We start from the raw sequence: 24,695 nt of genomic DNA on the forward strand, positions 1-24,695 counted from the left end.
GTCACTGAGTTGCTTTTTTATTTCAACTTCTCTTTTTTCTTTTCAAGAAAACCCCCATGCTTTGTAAATGCTGTTTCAGACCAAACTGCTAAAGTGTACTGGTAGTTGAAATAACACAGTTTTTATAAGCTACAGAACAATAAACAAACACATTTTTAAAATAAGGCACTTAAGAACCTCAGTTTATATTAAAGGATAATTTTATTCATTAAGTTAATGCAGCTTTCTGATTAGTCATATTTTCCATCATCACCACCATTTTACTACTTTACCTACTGTGTGGTCACATTTATGTGAAATTTAATTCATTCTAAGAACATTTTTACACGTGGGTTTTTGTGGCCTTGCCAAAATCTGAGAGTAGATTAACTTTTCCCTGCTAACAGCAAATACCCATGAGGCTGCTGCAAGCACCCCTGACACCTTCCATTCTTTAGCTTACATGGAAGGCTGTGTAAGCTAATTATAATGGAGGCCATGTTTCCCCTTTCCTGAGGGAAGGTTAATAGAGAAAGAACTTTACACTAATAAAGAATCCAACCACTCTGTGGCAGAGGCCAAGCTATGGGCAGCTGGCTGCTGTAGCACTGATGCTTTCTTAATGCTGCTGGTGTACAGACCCACAGCAGGTAGCAGTAAAAATACAGTTTATTTTAAACCAGGAGAGTGGCTAGTTTCAGTTATGAGTTGGCTTAATTATAAATGTTTTCTACCACTTACTCAAACAGCAGCTTCTTCATTCCTCTGCTAGTCAGCCACAGCTATAAAAAAACATAGAACAAAAGACTCACTTGGAGATGTGTTAAAAATTATAATGTGGTACCACTGAATCAAATATTTTTTGTGTGAGCTCTCTGGTTAATCAATAGACTGCAAAATTCTTCTGCATGCAGTAAGGCACATCATGGGGGTTCTCCTTATGCCAAAGGAAGGACTAAGTCTTTCTGCTTACTTCTAAGAATCTAGACTCAGAGATTGAAAAGCAGTTCCAAAAACTCCATCGTACTTTGTCCCGCAGAAAATGCACACCTTCCCCATTCAAAGGCTAATAAAGTGTCAGCTTTAACACCTTGATAAGCTTACAGAATTATGAGGAGTAAATGTTAAAACCTGCACAAGTTATTCCCTTGGAACAAAGGAACTATTCAAAATCCCTCCATAGAGAACTATAGCCCTCATTCCCTGAATTCCCTTTATGCTCTGTGGCTCTGCCTTACAGTAGCTCTGACTACTCCCCTAACATGTAGCATGCCAGCCCAGCACAGAACTAGATATGTCTGTGCTGGCACATCTATGAAAATCAGGATGAAAGTAGTCCACCATTTGTTGATGAACACAGGCTGAATGGAGCCCCAAATTCTCCATGTCACAGTAAAACAAAATGCAAGCATTTTGCAAACATTTTGCAAGCAACCGAATGACATCAATGTCTATTCCCCCATGACAGTAGTTTTCCAGTGATTTCTATAATATGTAGGCTGAACACCAGGAGTAGTACCAAAGGTTGCTTCTTTAACTGGATAGGAAGTGATGTGGCTTTGTGTCATTTTGATAAAAGAATCTGAAGCCTCACTGTCCAAAAAGATATTATTTCACATGCCTGTTATAATCAATACCTGAATTTTGATAATCCAGCAGCAGACCCAAATCATAAGTCATAGCTTGTCAATGCACATCTACAAAGGAGGTGCTCAAAATAAGTAGGTCCCATATTGCTATGGCAAATGAGAGTATCTTTGGACAGTGTTGCGTATCAGCCTTTCAAAACAGAGGCCTACAAAATCCCAAAGCCTGATTTATATCCAGAGGATCTTACCACCCCTGTCAAGTAAGTTAGATCCTAATTTCCAATGCCACATTTGAAATTCACACACCTTAAAACTGGCCACCATTAATTTCAGAACAGTGTACATACAGGTATTGAGACTGCGAATTCCTGCACTGAAATTGGTGGTCAACAGCCCAACTGAATAGCAACAACACCGTTGCCCTGGCTGATGGCTGAGGTCCAGGGATCATGCAGAAGTGCTATTCAGTAGTCCCTAATCTAGAGTAATTTATGGTTCTGCTTTCTGTTGTGTGGGAAAAAAATTCTGAAGGCCTAAATTTATTTTACAAGCAGTGAATTTAGAACTGCTACTGACTTCTTCAGGTCCTGCTGTCCCATGGCATTCTTGAGTCTGACACAGTGGACCCCACATGACTCTGGGAAACTATGCACTGCACCAGCAATACTCAGTCTTGAACCCAAACACAGAAAAACAAATCTTGTTTCTTGTCTACCAGAAAAGGACATTTTAGATGCAGTAAGAGGTAAATTTCCAGATGATGTGCTCTTTGGTGCACTGCTGCTTTTGGCACTTGAAAGCATAGAGGGTGAGTGGAATTAAATATACAAAAAGCATTGTAAAGCTTGTAAAGTACAAAAATGCTCTTTATTATGCTTATAACATTGTCCTATAAATATTTAATCCCTGTCTCCTGAATTATGCATTTTCTGCAGACTCATACCAAGTTCTTTCTAAAGCTGTGGCTAGCCTGTCTCTCTCCAGTCACTTTGCCCTCCTCTCTTCCAGCACACAACTGCTGCTTACTGCCTGCAATTGCACCGTGCTCTGTAAACTGAGTCCATCTGCCCCAGCCTGCCACCACAGTGTCAGGGCAAGCAGAGAAACTGGAAACTGAGGAGTGTGGGTTACCAGAGAGGGACTTCTGAGGACATGGGAGCAGTACTGAGCTGTGAGAAAAAGAGCAGCATGGGAAACAGGAGAGGCCACCTGTGCCTTTTGGTAAGAAGTCGGGTGTGCATATATTTATTTCAGGGGAACAACTGACCCCTTAATACTTGAGCACAACAACCAGGAAAAGCACCTTTCGCCACACATTAGTAAGTCAAGACATTGTTGCTTTTATTCCTTCCTGTAACAGTTCCCTGACACATAAAAACAGAAGGCATCTGGAAACTTCTTAATCAAAGTAAAATGGTATGTACATAAACTGCATCTTGTTGTACATTGTTTTTTCCCTTCACTAAACAGGCTGAGGTTCCCCTCTCTGTTTTTTAATGAAATAATTTCACAAGACTGTAAACTAACATCCCACTAATCAAGACACATCCTCTATGACAAAGCAATACGCAAAGTGAGCAAAATTGAGAAAGTGTAATTCTCTGAGATGTGTCATATCCCCAAAGAGAAATCTTGCAGGTAGCTAACAGAATTTCTCCTTATGTTTATAGTCAAGAAGAAACACAACAGCCAATTATAGTCCTGGTTTGTAAGGCTGGCAGAACACAAATGTTTGCAGTGAAAGGCTAACTCTTAGTTTTAAGCTTCTTTGAAGCGGCTCAAGGAACAATACTTAAGTCTGCAAGAGTTCTCCAAGACTGAAATAGGAAATGTTTGGTGTCACTAATGAGCCCTCAGTTGGAGAAAGCTTTGCACCTAACTCTTTGTCATTTTTCAAGATCCCCTTAAGTTATGAATTCTAAATTAAAGCACTTGCTGCTGAAATACAGCAGTACTCCATAAGGTTGTGTTTGAAATTATAACACCCTTCAATGCAGGTATCCCTAGTGTCATCTCAGACACACCATTTAGGTTATTCATTTAGGAAATGCTTGTGTCAGAGAAAGTGGTAAATGATTAACTCTATCCAAACTATTTAAGGCTTGCAGAAACTATACCTCAGCAACTGCTTGTGTGAATTCAACAGGCAAAACATTTTGTTGTGTAAAGCATTAAGTGGATACTGCTCTTAAAGAACATTCTACAAGTTTTAAGTGATCCCATGGCAAGATTCCAGCTGCTGCAGGTCATAAAACTACAAAATGTCTGTTTTGTCATTCAGCAACACGACACTTGCTTCTCATTCTAACTCTTGAGATGCAGTGTAAGCTTTACTCAGGGTTGGCTGCAATTTATTTCCCCATCACATCAACTTAAAATTTACTTTTCAGCTGAGTAAATACCCAACTCACTAACATCTGCATCTTAAGAAGGGAGGGGAAGAAAAAAAAACCAAAAACTTCCAAGCCACCTTCTTGGTAGCATCATTGGTTTAAAAAGAACTCCTAAAATATTGAAACTTTACAGTATATCTTGCACTTTACAGATACCCACTGTATAGCACAATCCACTTATAAAACATAAAAACTCAAGTTAGCAGAAAAAAGGACTTGGGAGCTTTCATTTCCATTTCTGGGCATTTAAAGCATCAAATAAAATTGTAAGTAATTCCTATGTCAAGATTACTAAATGCAAATTGATAAAAAGCAGTTAAAATTCAGTCATTGACCCTGAACATTTATTTAGGTACAGACATCCAAGCCTTTGGAAGATTAGTACCTTTGCAAAGGAGATGAAAAAGAAATGACATTGTCACTGTTCTCAACCTTCACCCACTACAGAACTTAAAGCTTGTTTTTCATGATGGACCTTTAACACGGAGTTGTTAAGGATAAACACTAAATCTGGAGTTACTGTTTTTAACTTGGGTATTTTTTAATATGTCAGAAAGCAATGTCTGGTTACAAACAGGAGCTATCACAGGCCCCAGCTCTCCTCTCCCTAAAAACAAGGCCACTGGAGAGTGGGGTTTGAGGGAGAAAAAGGAGAGATATTGAGTGAATCAAATGTTAGATTTCTTGCCCTATTAACCTACAGGTTTGTGCTTAACTGAGGAAGAATTAATCTCTTTCAAATGCACTTAATTATAATCAAATACCCATACCAATGTCTTTCACCGCATCAGCACATCTGGCAGCAATGAAGACAAATTAACAATAAGTCAAAAAATCTGGCAATATGATCAACTACAGCACGCAAAATCCATTCTGTACGCTTAGACCACCAGTGACTAAGGATGGATTAACTTCCTGTCTCTAATACTGGTGCCTAAATTAAAGGGAAATTGCATTGCAATCTGGGTACCAGGTTTCTGGCTGCAAACAACTAAAAGCCCTTAGTTCAGCTACACCAGGCAACAAAATCTTAGCTCTTTCTTTAGCCCTGGTGCCTGTGATGGCCTACTCTAACAGCTGCTTTTAATTTAGTTTAAAAGAATCTATTTGGCAACCATGTAAGTTTACACCTTCAAAGCAGGCAAATTTAAAAAGCCAATGTCCTGTAGAATTAACCATTTTGAAGTCTCGCTGTTTTAGTGCAGTGATGACAACACGATTCACAGCTTTTTAAAACAATAGGCATCTGTACATGGAAACACAAAATAAAGACTGTTTTCACTCAGTTTTAACTACTGTTTTATAGTAAGCAATCCACAATCCTCTTCCTCTTGTATAGGTAAAGATATGATTAACTCTATCTTCGTCTTGTATAGGTAAAGACAGTAGGTTCATTACTACAAGTATAATCCAGCAAAAGTCTACAACTGCTCAACTGAACAGAGCAATTAAATAAAGCACAGATCTCATCTGTAACCAGAGAAGGGCAGCCAAGTAAGGAACAGAAGCAAGGACTTAAACAAAAAAAAGTTATCTTGTTCTTGGATTACCTCCTCATGTTGAGCAGGGAGTGGTTGCAGAAGCAAAAAGAAGGAGAAAGTGTATGGGAAAGCAAAGACTCAGGCATGTACTGCATATTTGGCAAACACTTGACACTAAGCCACTCAGAGAAAAGCTAAGTTACCAGGCAGATATCCAGTGCCTTTTTTTTTCTTCTTTTACTAAATAGCTCAATATGAATTTGTTCATCCACTGTGTATATCCCTCCACCAGATGCAGGCAGACTAACAAAGGCAAACTGCTGGTACCACAGCCTCACAGGCAGGAAAACTGAGAGCATGTGCATGCACATCTGACAGGGGGAATTCACAAACTGGAGGATTTGCAGCCTCGCTTTGGTTCAAATAGCTGCAACCCACCTTACCAGTAGCTGTGGCAGGAGCACACCCACTCTTTGAAGATGAGCATATTTTACACAGTAAATCTAAAGGCACAAGTTTAAGTCAAATGAAGGTACAAACATGCATCAGAAAGCACCTACATTTGTAACATTGTCTACAAACATAATTCACACTTTTCATTCTTCATACACTAATGTGGGTCAGAGACCACATGGCAGCATATTTTATTAAAATAATGTGCAAATAAGATGCATGGTACCTGCAAACAGCATGGAGTTTCCATTTGTAAAAAGGTACAAGTAACAGTACAAAATTAGAATGCTTACTATTCATTTCAAGAAAATTAAGTCTGACATAGAAATACATACACTGTATTATTTACACCATTAATTTCCAAAACATATTATTTGCATTTAAAAAAAGGCTATAAAATAATTACAAATATAGTATTTTTATAAGGCTTTTTCCCTGTATAACCAATGTACATCATCTTGGAAATTATGCTTTGTAGGAAAAAAAAAAAAATTTCTTCTCATTTCAGAGCATCATGTGGTTGTGGTTTCTTTCTTCCCTTCTTCTCCTTATTCCATTTTTAAATAAAGTTCCATACTGAGGTAGTAGTATGTCAGATTATTTCTTTGGTTCCAGAAATCATTAAGTCCAAAAGGAGCTACGTATCCGAATCAGAGGATTGGAAAGTAGAAGTCCTAAAGTTTTCAAAGGACTGTCTGCAAGTATAAAAGCTATTTTCTCCTCTAGAAACTGTCCTTTCTCTTCCCTCTTCATCTGCCTCTGCATCAAAGTCCAGCGAGACATGATGATTATTATGGGAGATTTTTGGTTGGCAATTTGCTGGCTGTCTACAGCTTGAAAGAGAGTCCAGCTGAGGCCTCCATAAAGGCTTTCCAAATGTTCCTGAAAGACAGTAAAAGAGTGAAAGAGTGAGCACTGAAATATTGATGCTAAAAGCTTTGTGCCTCACCCTAGTGTACATAAGTGACATTGAAATGCAAGATTGACAGGAAGTTCACCGAAGTGAGATTTTACTTAAATGTTGTTCCACCATTTTAAAGAAAACATCCACGTGATCACAAGCATAAGGCAAGATTCTGCCACCAAAGACATGAAAAATATTTACAAGTAGTTGTATAGCCACCTACAAATTCTTTTTTTTTTTTTTCATGACTACTTCCATACCCATTTTTCTTTGGGGAGGGTGGTGAGGGGGGAGGTGGGAACACAGACCAAACTGCAAACACATCACAAGACACTTTCTAATGCAAAAGTCACTCCCTGTTTTGTTCTTCAATAAATGAATGGCACATGCAATCTGCCATGGAGTTCAGAAAAAATAAAATAGAATTTTTTTTAAAAAATGAAACCCCACAACCTCTATCAGGTTATACAACATTGTCCCAGAGTGCAATCTGAATGCTAACACAATCTTTTTCTGGCTAGCATCTCCCATTAATAATAAAGATGCAGACAGTCACATGCTCCATTCAGCACTGATCATCCAGTCAGCTGTGGGCAAAGAGAACAGTAGCAACCCAAAGAGAACTACATATTTCAGCTGAAATGTAATTAATAATTATCTGGATTTACTAGTCAGTAAACAATCAGTGTGTGTCACTCTTCATCACTGGGAAGCTGTTAGTACCAACACCTCTACAAGAAGGGCCGTCTTTTTTCACTGAGCAATGATACAGCCATCCTAACTCATAGTGTCTGTAAGGACTTATTTTCAGAGGACAATGTGCCACAGGCTGACTTCGAAGAACTCAGGCTTTTATTAATAATTTAACACTACATTTTAAAATAAATTTTGAACCCAAAATGCAACACTTCTGATTTTGCTTAGTTGTTAGAACCAAGGGTTTCAACTGTGATCTGAGAAGTTACTAAAAAAGGAATTGGACAAAAGCCTTATTTCCATCAATCATTTGTAGAGCACTTTTGACCTAATGCAGTATGAAAGGATGTTCCTCACAGCACCAAAGGTACAAATGAACAGTCTTAAAAACAAAAATCCAAGTTACAATCTTTCTAGCTCGAGCATCAACTGTGATGCTAATGCCAGCTGTCAACTTCACCATGATTACACAGGCAAGAGGGGGCTTGAATTTGACAACAGTGTTGAATAAGTAAATTCACAACTAAAGACAAGAAATCTATCACAACTTCTTCCACAGCCACCACGTCCAAGATCTAGCCATAGGTTCTTTGAAGGGAGAGTGCTAATGACTATGAGGCATCAAGGCAATGACAATGCAACATAAGTAGGGTAGTTTGCTCAGAGAACTGATCAAAGATGTAACTCTGCATAAATTTTTAGGGCAGACAGAGGACTATGCACTCTTGAGGTGGCATTAACTCCTGGATATACATACAGTTGTCCAGCTTTCTGCAGGAGACATGCTGAAGCCCTATCTGTGCAGTCCCACCACAGTAAGAGTGGCAGGCAGCCAGGAGGCTGGCCGTGTGCAGTCCCAGGGTCTCTGCCAGATGTCCTGGCATCTGCAACATTTTACAGTTCAAACATCTGGCTTTTGAAGGGGGAAAACTTCAGAGCTTGTGCCTCCCTCCCCACCCCCTGAGAACAAAGAGCCCAGTGATGCACATTCCCCCAGGTCCCCTTCAGAGCCAGCAGACCAGATCTTGATCAGCCAGCGCTGACACACCAGCTGGGAGACAATCCACGGTACCAGAACTGTTTTTGGCGCTCAGATATCACAAAGATGAAAGCAGTATGTGGTTTTGTATGCATTTTAAACCAAGCAACCAAACCAACATCTAAAATTTAATGAGCTTCAAGGATAAAGCAATGCTTTTCTCCTTCCCCTACCTCTCCCTGCAATCTGAATTAAAATTGTAAACCCTAAACTAAACGTCAAGAATTCTTTTATCATGCACATCATGAGAGAATGACAAAGGAGGCATAAGGGAGGGCATTTTTACATACTGCCTTATTTTGAAGGGTAAATAGTTCTGGCTGACTGTGTTATACAATATATACGCATAAAAATTCAATTCTCTCTACGTGCACTGAGCCCTCTTTACACACCTTTTGCCTGTCAGGCAAAACTTCTGGTATGCCTGAAGTTTCTTAAGGTGCTTTTAAGTTATGTATGCTAACACTTAGAGAAATGTGCCAGCTATATTAAGACGGAAGATAAGAATCACATCACCGATGAAACTTTTTCCATAAGTGTGAGCTATTAAGATCTGGTAATCCAGACATCCCCATTACACAGTTTTACTATAGTCACTTTTCTGTTCCTCAGCATCAAACATTTGGGAAAGAAAAAGCTGAGAAATTAGTTTTGTTTGGTGTTTTAGGTAGGAAACCAGACAGCAAAGACAATGGCAGCTTGAATAAAAAACAATAGCTAGAACATACCCATGAAAGTGCTTTTACTCGTAATGGATGAGGGTTCCAAACTCTTGTTTAAATCCAATGTGTCTGAATTGAGACTTCTGCTTTTCATTCCAGTTCCTTCATTTTGAGTATAAATAGAGTTCATCAATCTGCTACTTGTAGCCTGTGTTCCAATAATGCCAACACACTGGTCAAATGGATCTTCCTGTGAAGGTGAGTACTGACAGCATTCTTTTTTCTTTAAATATCCAGACTCATAAGGGCCCAAGCCTGCTGTTCTCTGGTCAGAGCTGCAACCTAAAGGAAATGAAAAATTCATTTTATAGATTCATCTTAACAAAGATTGAGTTAGGACTAAAATTTTCACCACCAACTTACTTGTACTGTATGCTTCAAATGCGTCAGAACTGTAAGTGCTGCCTTTTAAATACAAAGTCCCTGAAGTCCCCAGATAGTGGCATAGGAATGGATCTGCAACACCCTCCAAGTCTGTTTCACTGCTGTTATCTAGATGGCAAATGCCTTAAAAATAAAATTGATGTGTCAGCACACAGCCTTTTCTGAAGCTCCACCATAGAGTTTGAGTAAGTTTTAAGAACCCCATGTGTTCAACTACATTTCACAGTATAGTTTAGAGTTTGCTTAGGTTTAACCCAACTTTTGGATGAGAATTCTAATTCTAGCAACTGTTCAATTAATTAGCTTGACAGAGAATGTGTCACTTGACTGTACAATCCCTGAATAACAAAACAAAACAAAACCAATCACACGATCAGAACTGAGGACTTCCTTCTTCCAAAGCACAGAAGACAAATTCATTATATGCCTCACAGCCTCCTTTCAAAGCAGAATGTCAATGTCAAAGTCCTGGTTGAAAGAATCTGAGGGAGTCACTGGCTGCCTAAATAGCTATAAAGATTTTTAGTTCAATGGTTCCTGAAAGTTTTAGACACAGTCTTTGGTTCTTGATCCACAAATAGGCTGTTCGTCTCACTACCCCATAAATGGAAAACTATCTCGCCATCATTCCATTCCCACCTGTCCCAGCTCCTGACTGTATCTCAACCCCAAGCCCTTTCCCAGAAAGGTAACTCTTCCTCCCTAGTGCAGCTATGTACAGGATTCTTAGGGGCCACAGGTATAAATGTCAAGGACTGCAGCTTTTAACTTGCAGTCACTTTAAATCATGTATTGACTCTGACTGTAACAATTTTTTTGAACTAGCAAGTTTAAACAGTTATACTGAAGTTCCACTGGTATTACCACACATTCCTACACTCCACTAAAAGCACCCTTTTCAAGCTGTAAGAGAGGAAGACATGTTGTGATAATTTCTTTTGGACTCTTGTTTTGCGAATGTCCTCATCAGTTTGAATTTACCCTTGAGACTAGAGAAAAACTTCCTGATTTAAATAAACACCATAACATCATCTGGATTAACAGAACCAGTTGCAAAAATTGCATTGAAAAAATCTCAATCAATAAATTTCACATCCTCTATTAAATTCTGTAAACATGCTTTCTTAGTGTTCTTTCTATGAGTTAGAAAGACAATAGCCAAACTACAGCTCCTCAAATCACATGAAAAATCTGCTTAGCATTTTCTACCTACCATTACTGTCCCTCTGCTGCAGGAAATACCCTCCTACAGAAGATGAGAGGAACTGATGGTGACTTCCATTTTCAGATGGGCCATATCCATCCTGCCTTTCAGCCAGTGTCCCCTGAGATGACAGGTAACTCGGAATGTCAGCAGGCAAATTTGTTTCATCTGTGGGGGAGCAAAACACATACAAAAGCCATCAACATACTTCAGTTTGTAGAAACATTTTTAAACTTGTCAGCAAAGCACTGGAAGTAACAAGTAATTCACCTTTCTGCCTCTGAGTCAAAGCACACGAATGTTCCTACAATAAAGTCACTGCAAGGCAACCACAAACATTTGTTTTCCTTTTCAAGGTAAACCTTCAGTTTACACACCTGTATTTGTGATGCTGCAATCTTCATTTCTCCTTCTGGTGTGGTAGATGATGACCACCCACACCAAGGAAGTGCCCACCACACAGCAAACCACAGCTATGATCACAATGCCAACTGTGGCCCATCCATCATCATCAAGTGATGGGGCAATGTTTTGAGGAGAGTCACAGGTGGGAGTAGGAATTACATTAAGACGGATGTTGCCTCGTTCCGTTCCAAGCGTATTAGACATTTCACAAGTGTATTTCCCAGCATCTTCTACATCTGTATCCACAATAATTAGTAACTGATTGCCTGCAGCAAAGAAGTGTCTTTCTGTTACCATAAGAGGGCTGTCATCCTTAGTCCAGTTCAGTCGGGGTGGAGGGCTACCACCTGCAATGCACTGCAAGACTGCAGTTTCACCTTTTGTTACAGTTCGATCCAGCAAAGGCCGCAAAAATGATGGTGTTTCTGAAAAGAAAGCACAAGCACACTCTAAATGATCTCCTAAGAGTAAGAAGTGTCCCTTTCCTTCACAGCTCAAGAGGAAAAGCTAAATTATACGCATCAGTAAGGCCTAATAAAGCTTACTCTCATTCTAAGAAGAAACTCAAGAATTTGTACTTAAAGCTTAAAATTTACTTGTCAATTGATCCAATTTACATGCTTGATTACCTTACAAGGTAAAAATGCTAAATCATACATGCTTAAGATTGCAGAGAACTACAATAAAAGTGATTAACAAAATGTCAAGACATCAAAAGTTACACAAATCTGTCTCTAAATGCAAACAGAAGCCCCTTCTTCCCTCCATCCCATGTGTACCAGATGTGTATACACTGAGAAACACAACTAGCTTTTATTATTTTGAATCCTAATATTGATTGTGCTGTTAAGGTTTGCCAATATCTTACCTAGTACTGTTAATGTTGCATTAGCTGAAATGCTTCCAGCAGTGTTTTGAGCTGTACAGCTGTAAACACCTGTGTCCTCAATCTTTACATCAACAATAAAGAATACATCATCTTCAGGCATGACATGCATGCGCCTCTTGCGTGCTGCAGGAAAATCTGTTCCACCATCCTTCTGCCAAGCAATCTGTGGGATAGGATGCCCAACTGCAGCACATTCCAAACGTGCCATTGCCCCAGCTCGAATGGTTAAGTCCATGGGGATTTTCGTAAATGAAGGCAGCACTAAAGAAAAGTAGATGATATCAAAATCAATACATGAAACATACTTTTACTGTTTTCTACAGCACTTTCTTAAACACCCTTCATGGGCCTAAAAACACTAGAGAAATATACAATCTAAATTGATCAGTAGCCAGTAGAAAGGGAGGGAACTGTGAAATATGTGAGACCACCTAGATCAAAATCTCATTTTTGTTAACAGCCTCCTATGTGACCTTTGCATAGCATCTTGAAACAGAACATACACTTACCTCCTGTGAGAAAAAGTTAACATTTTTCCATTTACATCAATTTACAACATTGATTTTGCCAGATTTACTATGAATTGGGTATGTTATTTGTTTTTTCCTATACTATGCTTCGGCACACTGGGACCAGAGGTAAAAGTGAACAGTGACCTTGGAAATGGATAAATTTTTAAGAAATAATCTCATATTACAGATCTTCTAAAAGATGCAGATGATGAGAATAGAAAATCTATGAATCCCTATCTTGATTAAAATCATTCTAAGTCCACAAGCAAAACATAACATACTTACTGTTTACTGTAAGTTTGGCTTTGACAGAGTAGGATGAACCAAAATGATTTGAAATAACACACTGGTATTTCCCTTCATTACTGAATTCCACATTGCGCAGTCGAAGGATGGTGGTGTACTCCATCACTTCTCCACCCTGGGCCCGGAGGTGTGCGTAATTCTCCATTTCAGCATCTTGCAGTAATTCATTGTCTTTCTTCCATGCAAAAGTCATTGGGGAATCACTGCTGCTGGCTGCCGAACACACAAAACTCAAATTGGAGCCTTTAATTGCTGACTGGGTTTCTGGCTGGACAGTGATCTGTGGTTTAGGAAAATCATCTGCACAGAGGAAAAGAAAAAAATATATGTGATGCCTGAGGACTCTTTCCAGAGAGTTAGTAAGCCTTGTTTTATAGGTTTGAGAGTAGAGTCAGATAAGTATTTATTAAATGGATCCACAATGCTTTTGTTTTAAATTTTGTTAGCCTTAGGGCATTTAAAGATGCTGTATTTATGAGTTTATTGTGCCAAGCCATCTCTTTTTGAAGAGAAAGCACATTTAAAAGCAGACTGTGTGCATAGCTTCTTCAATAGCAGCACTAAAGATAGAAGAACTACCCCCTGACATCCATAAGAACTATTCTGAACATCAATCATGAAGCCTACCTCTCATCTTTACAACACCTCAGGCTGCTGGGAGTTTTTCTTTATTGAAAGCATAGTTCTTCTGCTATCAGAAACTGCAAGTTACAATTGAGCATTTCACCCAAACCCACAAAAAAATCATGTACATAAGTCAGTGTTCCAGTGATATGTGTCTGTTTGGGCCAAAGGGGATGGAAGGTTCGTTAAGCAGGGCAGAACACAAGAATTTCAAGAATTCCTGGAGGTCCCTTTACTACAGGAATGCTACCTTCAAGTGCCATGTTATGAGTTTACAGAATTAGCTGCCTTCTGAATTATTTATTCAATTGTGTGTACACTGCATGCGTAAAAGGAGCAGGCAAGTAAATGCCTGGTCTCCCAAAATCAAAAGCCTTAGTATATTCCCAACTTTTAAGACGTGTACAATCTCTGGACAAAGGAACTGCAGGGAAAGCCCAGTGCCCCAAAAATTCCTCCCTACAGATCCTGCTGTCTCCTAGCACCTTTGTCTTATTACATCTCAAATGACTGGGAACAACTATGGGGTCAAAGTGCTATTTCCTTGAAGAATCTCCACTCTGCTACAAAGCAGAGAACCTAACCTTGAACTGTCTGCAAAACTCCTGCAGGTATGATGCTGCGCTCCAGTGACATGGCAACGTGGATCTGGGACTCTAAGCATGGGCTTTAAGAACATCCCAGGCCATTTGCTTTTCATGCTTCATACCCATGTCTTACTATTTGCAAATTGAGTTAATACATTCACTGACTTTGCACAGGAATAACTAAGTAAAACACTCTAAGTACTTAAATTAGCCTTGTGAAAGGACAGCAGAACATACTTCAATCTTAATTATCTGACAGGAAGGGCTGATACAAAGGTCACTCCAATAAGCATACAGTACAGAATACAGAACACACAAGGTAGGACTAGCATTATGTTTTGTCAGAACAGAACAATACAAGAGCATATTTGAATGAATGTATCACAAAGACATCCACATATATACAAACCTTTTAATTTCAGACAGGAGTCAACACACTCTACTTTAAAATTCTATAAAAGCAAAAGCAGCCCTTGTAAACTTTTAAGGCAAGGTGTGAACACCTGCACATCTAGTGAAAACACACTTTACAGCTATAACTGAAACACTCAATGATTTTATTAGGAGATTTTAGTTATTTCTGCACGGCAATTACATTAAGTATCAAGTGCAAAACCTGATTCAGTACTTTTCTTTTTATTAATGCATCTTAAGTGGTTTAAAATTAATTACTTAAAAACAGCATTCAGCAGCCAAAAAAAAGATCACAATTCCCCCAAGTTAACAAATGGAAGACATATATTTAAATCCCCAGCTTAATTTTTTGACAAAATGCACTTTGCATAAATTAGTATGCCTACCTCATATATATTCCTCTAGACATTGAGAAATCTGTCATTCCCTGCATTATGTCAAGTCTCTGCTTCTCAGCAGTAGCTAGAATCTGCAGATTATTTATTAATCATCTGACTGCTAACAGGAAAGAAAAAACCAACATTTTGGTATACTATTTTACATTCTGGACTTGCTTTCCCACTGAAAAGGGGTAGCAACAGTAAAAATTAATCAGTTATATTTGCTGTGAGATTACATTATTGAGAAGACTTACCTTTTTGTCTCCAAAGAATACAATCCTTGAATATTTTTAGTAAGAAAAATAAAACTTATTCAACAAAAATACATGAAATGCAGTTAGTTGGCTTTTAAATTTCCTGATATTTTCAAAGTTTCCACTCTATATATCAGAGTAATCAAACATGTCCTTACTCTGAATGCTTAGCTTCACTTTGCTTTAAATAGAGAACATAACACAGGTGTTCATGAATGCTACTAAACACACATAGAAAAATTTCACTTTTAAAGCAGATGCTATCACCTCAAATTCTCAGGTCCTAAAGTAAAAATATTTTGCTAGCATTTACTATCTGGCAAACTGAAATAAAAAATACCAGTATCGTTAACTGTGGTAATCAGGTATTTTTTAAACATAGTTTAAAAGGCAGTAATTTACATACTCCAAATAATTTTTAAAGCACACAACAAGCACACATAAAAAATGTCAGAGCTGAGGCCAGGATGGTCTTTTTACCTTGAAATTTTATCAACCCTGGAATAACCTCAAGACTAATGAGTATGAAAAAAATTTACAAATAACGAAACCCAAAAACTGCATCTTAATTTTGCCAAAATATGTCTCACTTAAAAACGATAGTTATCTAAATAATATCTTTTAAATCTCGAGGCACACACATTTACCCTCACAAAGTATTGAGCTTTCACTTGCATGCTATGATATGTTCTATGTAAGCAAGCTGTACTTGGTATAAAAATCAAAATATCATCACTCTTTGTCTTGTACAAAGCCTCAAGCTTTAAGTATCTACATCACAGTTTGGGAACAGAAGAAAATGTTAGTATCACATCCTCTCAATTTTGTTATAGAAATTACAACATATCAAGGAACCACAAAAAAATCCCAAGCACACAGAATATTTGCTTTATGAAATGAGAAATAGACGCTACACTCACCACAGACAAATCCATCCAGGCTGACAGCAAAAATACTTCTCCCTTTTAGCAGCTGAGGATGGGCACAACTGGCATTTACAAAGCTCTGGAAGTTGTTCTCTGACATCCACTGTGGTAGCCATTTCAACTGGCAGTCACACAAGAGACTTGATGTGTTGAAGTGCCTAAGAAAAAGCAATTAAAAAGCCTATTTGTGTTCTTGTGTTTGTAATGCAGATCTGTATGAGCACAATTTCATAACAAAACTAACGCTTTAGGTTAAACACACCTACTGCAAGAGAAAGACTGCAATATTGCTCAGTTCAAATCTCCTCCCTTGCCCAGCTGGTGATGCTGTGCCTGATGCACCCCAGGACACTCTTGGCCCTCCCGGCTGCCAGGGCACTGGTGACTCATGTCCAGCTTGCCACTGAGCAGGACACCAGGTCCCTTTCCACAGCTCTGCTTTCCAGCATCTCATTCCTCGTCTGTCCATACACCCAAGGCTGCCCTACCCCAAGTGTAGAATCCAGCACTTCCTCTTGTTGGACTTCATACAGTTGCTGATTGCCCAGCCCTCTCATTTGTTGAGGTCTCTCTGCAGGGCCTCCCTGCCTTTGAGGGAGTCAACAGCTCCTCCCAGTTTTGCACCATCTGAGAACTTGCTCAGTATCCCTTCCCATCCTGAGTCCCAGTCATCTATGAAGAGCACAGGGCTGAGGATGGAGCTCTGCTGAACCCCACCAGTGACAGGTTGCTAATTTGATGTCACCCCTTTCAGTATAACCCTCTGCACCCAACCTGTGAGCCAGTGTTGTTCTGCATCGATCAACAGAAAAAAAGGGTGAGAGGACAAAAACTCATCCTCACTAAAATACATTTATCGCAGTGATCGCTTCACAACTTCTCTGAAGATCTGTCTCTCTGCTGCTACAGGAGAGAAGGACCCAATTACAAGCAGTGACAACCAGGTCTTTACAAAAGAATTACAGCACTGCATTTCACTGGTCCAGCAAGCCTTAGCTCAGTGATAGCACAACTGGTCTTAGAGCACGTCACATTGAAGTCCCCCTTATCTGTTAAGAGATCACCCAATTTAAAACAAGGACTTTAGAGACAACAACTGTAGCAGAAAATTAATGCAGCCTCCTATCCTACATTCTCTCACTTAGATACACCCATCATATTAAAAAAGAAAGAAAAGAAAAAAAAAACCAAAACACTGGCATAAGCTTTTAATGTTATTTCAGAGAGATTACAGCAGGGATTAATCACTGTATCAGGTGACATCATACAAGGCTTTTATTTATACATTTATACGTATAAATAATATCTATATACTTAATAGAGATCATGTCTTTTGATAGAAACTTACAATTCTTTGAGTTTCTTCATTTGTGAAAATGCATTTCCTTGAACTGACATAATTGCATTGTTACTTAGATCTCTAGGAAGAAAAAAAGAAAACTAGAATTAGAAGAAAATAAAAGATTTATTAAACTGAATGGATTTAAGTAATAATTTGCTATTTTAGTGATATATAAAGGACAAGCTCAAAATTAAAAGAGATGCAAATAAAGAGTTTCATAGCATGCTTAATGTGTAAGAATTTCTGCATTAATTCCAAAATTCACACTCAGTGTAACTTCAACACTGAAAAATCCTCTGAAGATCACAGTAGCAAACATGGTGAGTGTATTTCATCCCAAGTCATAAGTAAAGCTTGTTAGTCCTACTTTAAATTCAGTTAGTATAAAAATTATTTTTTTTCCTATTTTGGTTAAATGTGAATTTCTGCTACTTACAAGTGTTCAAGTGCATCCAAACCAGAAAATGCTTTCTTTGTAATGGATCTAATCCTGTTTCCTTGGAGTATCCTGAAAAAATTAAGCACATGATGCAGAAGAAATGCAGTTAAATAGGAGTATTTTTGAGCAGAATAATTGCGTTTTTGGCATTTATTTTTGAACTGTGACTAGTATTCATCACTCATCCATTTCCAATGCAGCAAAACTTATCACATCTAAAAGATACGAATTTATTCCCCTTGTACTACATTTTACAATAATTTTAGAAGACATTTAAGGTGTGCAGTTAAGTGACATGGATTATTCTAAATGTATAATTATAAATATATTTTAATTTCATAAATCAGCATTTGAAAATTTCAATGCAATGGAGCCACTTCCACTGGATGTTGCTCTGCCTGACTGAAGACTAAGCTTACCACTATGCCTTTATCATATGACAAACTTATTATTTTTTATCATGGAAAAACCTCATTCTTTGATGAATATGCCCATAAATATTAATAATACTTAAAATATTTCAATTAATTTGACTTCGAGAATCTTGAATTTCATTCATTAAAAAGGAAGATATTATAGAGAACAAAGTGATAAGGGAGAAAAAAATCATCTCTGCTATGGAAAATTTAATATTCTTAAGTGTTGGGCTTGTCCCTTGAAAGACACATAACAAGCTATTTTTTAAGGAATGATGAGATACAAATATTGTAGCAATACTCACAGCTTCTTAAGTTTATCTAGGCCAGAGAAAGCACCATTCATATCTTCAATAGTCCATGATATTTCATTGTTTTTCAGATCCCTGTTTAAGAGGGGAGAGGAAATCAAACCATAAAAGCTGTTTTACTTAAAAAAATCTAATATATCTTTCTGTTAGGTTGGATTTTTGTTCAGTTGTTTTTTGTGGGTTTTTTAAGAGAAACTTTTCCTGATCAATTTTATCATTTCAATTTTTTTTTTAAGACTATTAGTATTTTTCCCACTGATAATTTCAAAGTTCATAAACTCAACAATTTTTAGAACTGTGAGCAAACCAACCCACACACCCCTCCAAATGTATTCAGACATAGTACTCTTTAAGAAAACATGCATTGCAGGAAGGGAAAGGACCAACTGTTGTCCCTTTGAAATGGAACACCCTCACATCTTTTTAAGTCCTTACTACTAACACCCAGAGAGTCATTTTAACATCCCCAAACACTTGCTTAATTATCTTATGCTTTTTATTTATATGCTTAATTATCTTATTCTTTTTATGCTTATGAAGCATAAAAAGAATACAGAGATTTGTGTACAGAACAGTGTGTCTGCAAACAATCTACCCAAAGGGTTGGGCTGGAGGAGAAAGAAAAATCTAGGAGAAAATTACTAATACTTAATACCTTAACAGCCCATCATTCTCTAACTTCCACTCTTTACGATCGCTAACTCTCTATATTCTTAAAAAACATGGTGTACACTCCTCTAATTTGCATCTTTCCTAGATGCCCTAAGTGTGACTATGTGAGCAAACCCCTGAAAATAAAGCCTAGAGCAAAGTAGGCTTTGCAGTAGTTTTGCTCATCTGGCTGACAGATGGGTCAGTGGTATGCAATGGGAAGGTTTTAATGAAGAGGAATGTATTTAGATTAGTTCTTTCCCTTCCTTTAAGTAATGTTATTTCAAAACATGCTCTAATACTTAAAGCAATTGTCCAGTCTTGACAACAATTTCTGTCTCCTTATTTCTGATGTGAGAGAAAATTATTCAGTTAAGACTCAACCATGATCCAGATCCCTAAAATTGTGGGTAGCAGTGCTCTACTTGCTGCCTTCAAGAGATATGCCTCTCCCACAAACAATGCTACTGGAAGTTTGCATCACAGTTACCACCATCCATTGTGCACAGCCTTAACAAAAGAGGAACTCCTCCCTTTCCCAACTATTCTGAAAAGAAATCTTACTGTAAGAAAAACATACACTGATCAGGGGAAGTTAACAAAATGTTCTTGTCTCTTTCATGAAGAAAGGAAATAACCTATAAACACAGGATTTTTCTTAAGGTTTTAGACCTTACAAATTGAGTTTGTCAACTTACAAAATCTGTAGACTGGAAAGTCCCTTGAAGGCACAATCAGCAATGTAATTTACTTTGTTGTTTCCAATGTACAGTCCAACCAGCACACTTAAACCAATGAAGCTTGAATCATCTAACCTTGCTAATTGATTGAATGTCAAATCTCTGCAAATTTAAGGGGGGGAAAAAGCATTTTAATGTTCATGCTGCAGTGTTTATTTAACATAGTTCAACCCACATGAATTTTCAGGGGGGAAGCACCAGTTTTCCCCTGATGATTATCACAGAACCCACTACACCACACAGAATTTTTCATTGTTTCGAACAATTCACAAATTACTGCAGAATTAATTTCTCTCATTTGAAAATTACTGCGTTATGGCTTTAGTACAGTGGCTACAGTGAAATTGAGAGATCTCAGTTAACTTAAAACTTCTTTCAGCAATAAGTTTCAACTTCTTTCAACTGTCTTATACAGCAAAGTTGTAGTCATCTTGTAAACTTTGCTATGAAAAATTCACAGATTGGTGCTAAGAAGCTCATGTTTTGGCATGTACCTGGCTTTTGAAACTGGAAGAGAATAAAGATACTCACAGTTCACTGAGTTTTTGGCAAAATTCCCAGGCATCAGGACTGATCCTGCTGATGGCATTTTGGCTGAGATGGAGTTGCTGCAGCATCAGTAAGCCATAAAGCCAGCCTTTGGTTACCTCTGTTAAGTTGTTATGGTCCAGCTGCCTACAAACACCCACAAAGAGAAAAAGACATAAGGTTCAGAAACTCAGCAGCATGCATGCTATGCCACAGGTCCACCTCTGACCTTATGACACTGGCTAGATAGCCGGAGCCTCTACTTAAATCTTGAGTTGCATGCATGCATTCAAAATGTGCTGCTTTACACATTCACTACTGACTGCTTGCTCCTTATCAGACCACAACAAAACAATTCAATTCATAAACACCTTTAAATTTTATCATGCAATTCTATTAATTTTGTGCAAATCTACTTAATATGTTATCAGCAAAGCCTACCAGCAAAAGCTTGATACTTACAAGACTTCCATGTTGGTCAAACCCCAGAAAGCACCATCCATAAGCCTCGTAACCCCATTTCTCTGCAGTTTTAATGATTTCAAAGCAGGAAGTCCTTGGAAAGTGAGCCCATCTATTTTTTTGATTTTGTTGCGATTCAGCTCCCTGCATCAATAGAATGTACAGTTACAGCACAATAATTTTACCTACATGCCAACAACCTTTCTTCCCTCTCTGGAACCAACTTTATTTAAACACTTTTCTTGCACATGAAACAAAGACAAAAAGTAATAAAAATAAAATATTTTATTTTAACACATTATGTTTAACCATGTTAATACTGCTTTGCTTTTCTAATACTGAGAACAAGTACTTGGTATTTCCTTGATTTTCAGACTTAAAGAATCCCTGTAGACCTAGAATGCCATGGTTAATCCTGCTCCCAAATTCAAAACTGAGAATGTTTATCCAGCAGTAGAGCTGTTAAGGCTGGTTGGTAATTGTAATTAATAAACAGTCAAAAAAAAGTTAAATTTTAGTTGAGATAACTAGACAAAACTGAACATCCTGGGAGATCTCTTTATCTGTAGTCAAGTACTCATTACATCTCTCTTCCTTCTCCACAACCAGTTACACATAGTGCCTTCCCTCTTTCCCAAGTGGGGTCTTGGCACTTGCTCTTCTGCCACTACACTCACCCTGTGCAGGTCAGAAACTGGGAGCAGTGTATCCTGTGAGGGAGATGTAAGGTGTAACCAGCTGGAGGGCAAGACTCAGTGACAAGATTAGACAATACTACCAAAAGGTAGTGAAAGGAATGATCATCTGCCCCCTCAAGGAAGTCTTAGGTCTACCAAACTAGGAAGAATCTCTCCTTCCAAAACTTAATTCCTCATGCAAAGTAAAGGTCTAAGTAATCCTCTATCCATAGTTATACCATCATTATTTTTCAGAGTCACAACCTTTTAAGAATTCAGCTTATCTCCATGGCAGTCTGATGCAAAATCTACCCGACAAGAGACCTGAGGGAGAACACTGCTTCTTATCCTGGGTTTAAATATGAATAAAAAGTGAAGAACATTCAGTAAGAACAGGCTTTAGCTCTTCCTCATTCTTCTTTGAATACTTTCAGGTGATAACACAAATTTTTGGCCTTCCTTGCAGATAAGGCAAACATAACTCAGTCAGCATAACAACTATGAACAAAGGGAACATTTTTAGGCAAGGATATAACCAACATCCAAAATTTAAGGTGAATCTGAAGATCTGAAAGTCTACCAAGATCATTAACAAATCCTGAGCTTTGCAAGACTGTTCTCATACTCTTCCACTGAGGCCTGAGTAAAACTGTTCCAGCACTTGTATACAGAAGAAATACAGTCACTCTTTCCAGAGTTGTCAAGCACCCTAATATTTCAGCGTTCTTATAACCTATCACTTTCAAGGCTAACCTAAGAGACTTGGTAATTTTTAACTCCTGACTATCTGACATGGAAAGTAATTATTCTGGATTTGACAAAGTCAAATCTTGTCCATTTTCTGCACTTTTTAAGTTTTCCAATTAAAACAAACCCCACAGTCTCTTTCATATAACTTTACTGTTTATTTGGTAAAACATTTATCGACAGCACTGTATCAGTAAAGCTGAAGGTCTATTTGTTCAAGCATATTGCTTATTGTCATGCCATCTGAAAGCAAATGAATTTCCTTCATTCTGCTGTGAAAGCAAAAAGTAAATGACTGCTGCAGTGAACTATGTAAGTTTACTTTCTATTTTCCTGATGCTTTTTTACAGAAATATTGCTTCTACCTTTTTCCAGTCTTTTTTTTTTTTAACTTTTAATAGGCAAACACAATTTTAAACACAAAGGCTGTTCACATCTCACCAACATATAAGACTGGTTTTGTTCAGTACAGAGCTGCAGTTAGTAAGGGTTGCAGTAATATGTTTCCTCTGTCTGTCTCACTCTGCCTCTGGTTAAATTAAAGGCTAAAGTTCAAGCACTGCCAGTGCTTTGGAAAACCTGAAAACAATTAGTCAATTGTAGGTTACACTTACAGGTGCTGCAGATGGGACAGTTTAAACATCTTTTGAGGAATTGCTGAAATTTTGTTCCTGTTCAGTTTCAATACTTGAAGTGTGGTAGACAAATTGTCAAAGGTACCAGGCTCCATAGAGGTTATTCGGTTACTGTTAATATACCTGTTGAAACAATGTCTAGAAGGTTAAATTTACAGTTATTTAATAAATTCTTAACACCAAGTAGTGAAACACAAAGCTCTTGTGGTGCTTGGTCATTTATAAATGGAATTTTTTCTTATTAATTAAAGCTCTTGACAGCTTTTTCTATAGTCAAATAGTATTTCACCAGCACTATTTTACTCTACTCTGCCAGAGTGTGATAATGGAAGAAGATAATAAGTGGCAATCTTGCTACTTTTTTATCAGTCAGTATATCTGGCATTCCAATATTCCTGAATAAGAATTAAAGTGTATTCATAAGAAGTCTATCAAACTCCATATAAAGACAAACTAGCCTATCCATAGGGAACTTAAATTCATTTTATCACATAATTATTTCTCTCAAGAGACACATCTATTTGCTTCATCTCAACATAATGGCCTTGGCTTTTTTTTAATGAATTAAAACACCTCATTGTAACAACTCATATATTCAAGTTAGTAGCTTATGTTAAACTGGACAGGTAGGAATATTAATGTAATTCCAATTAAAAGAAGATTTAGAACTCAATAAACAGCTGCCAATCTAAATTATCCAACAAGATTTTTGAACGTAACCTGAAAGATAAGAATTTTACTTACAGATACTTGAGTTGTAATGATGGAAATGATGAAATTTTTAGCTCCGATATGTTGTTGTTGCTCAAGTCCAAAGTTTCTAGACTCTGAAACGGCTTCAGATGTTCAGACAAAATGTTGGCAATCTTGTTACTGGTCCTGAAGTTTAAGGGCAATAGGCAAAGACTGTCATTTCCAGAGTAAACACATCTTAACTACACAACTCTGGCAAATATTAGCTCTTAATTCCCCTACTCAAAAATAATTTTGAATTACAGAAAAGCAGTAAAGTATGTCTCTATGCATAATATTAATCCAAAATCATAAATTGGAAGGAATAGTCTAAATAGCTTTTCATTAATATTTCTTAAAATATAATTCCAGGAAACTCTGACAGAAAATGCAGTATTATCAAATTACAGCAATTCATGGCTTTTAAAAAGAGATGCAAAACTCTATAATCACCTATTTCTGAACAGCAGAAATATCTGGCACTTGCATGGAACAGTATACCACAGTATTGTAATGAAACAAGGTTAGAGCTGTTTTCAGCAAACTAATCTCATAGTAGCTAAACACAGTGCTTGGGATTTTTTGGAATCTTCCTTGGCATGGAAGACCAACTGAATTTCCAGAAAAAAACAAAGAGCTAGATTATAAAGGATGGATAACAATGCAGCCCCCTGAAAAACATTCTGTAATTGTGGAATTACACCTAGTATTCCAATCTACAGATTTTTCTAATGAGTTAGCAAAGAACAAAAATTCTGCATATTAGAGGTCATTACAGGAGTTTTGGACTTCACGTCTGGTCAAACTTCAGCTCAGCATCACACCCAATTCCACAACAAAAAATATGCAACAATCTGAAGATGTGGGTACTGTA

General features: G+C 37.6%; 1 protein-coding gene across 4 annotated transcripts in view; it reads right to left on the reverse strand.

Annotated features, from left to right (window-relative positions):
- Positions 1–2,892: 2,892 nt before the first annotated feature.
- LRIG3 (leucine rich repeats and immunoglobulin like domains 3) overlaps positions 2,893–24,695 on the reverse strand; it is a 41,578-nt gene continuing 19,775 nt past the window's right edge. For 2 of the 4 annotated variants that reach the window (XM_064422522.1, XM_064422523.1), the window contains exons 4-19: positions 23,834–23,968; positions 23,069–23,212; positions 21,031–21,174; positions 20,572–20,715; positions 19,999–20,142; positions 18,644–18,724; positions 17,920–17,991; positions 17,490–17,561; positions 16,136–16,299; positions 12,936–13,256; positions 12,118–12,399; positions 11,222–11,674; positions 10,854–11,012; positions 9,620–9,763; positions 9,263–9,538; positions 6,057–6,777 (exon numbers count right to left, since the gene is read on the reverse strand). In XM_064422522.1, coding sequence (XP_064278592.1) covers positions 6,533–6,777; positions 9,263–9,538; positions 9,620–9,763; positions 10,854–11,012; positions 11,222–11,674; positions 12,118–12,399; positions 12,936–13,256; positions 16,136–16,299; positions 17,490–17,561; positions 17,920–17,991; positions 18,644–18,724; positions 19,999–20,142; positions 20,572–20,715; positions 21,031–21,174; positions 23,069–23,184 — 2,817 coding nt within the window. In that variant the 5' untranslated portion in view covers positions 23,185–23,212; positions 23,834–23,968 and the 3' untranslated portion in view covers positions 6,057–6,532. Of the gene's footprint in view, positions 6,778–9,262; positions 9,539–9,619; positions 9,764–10,853; positions 11,013–11,221; positions 11,675–12,117; positions 12,400–12,935; positions 13,257–16,135; positions 16,300–17,489; positions 17,562–17,919; positions 17,992–18,643; positions 18,725–19,998; positions 20,143–20,571; positions 20,716–21,030; positions 21,175–23,068; positions 23,228–23,833; positions 23,969–24,695 lie in introns of all 4 variants that reach the window. The other 2 variants (XM_064422520.1, XM_064422521.1) reach the window with 2 other exon arrangements.

The sequence above is a fragment of the Passer domesticus genome, chromosome 5, assembly GCF_036417665.1.
Source record: "Passer domesticus isolate bPasDom1 chromosome 5, bPasDom1.hap1, whole genome shotgun sequence".
NCBI classification, from domain to species: domain Eukaryota; kingdom Metazoa; phylum Chordata; class Aves; order Passeriformes; family Passeridae; genus Passer; species Passer domesticus.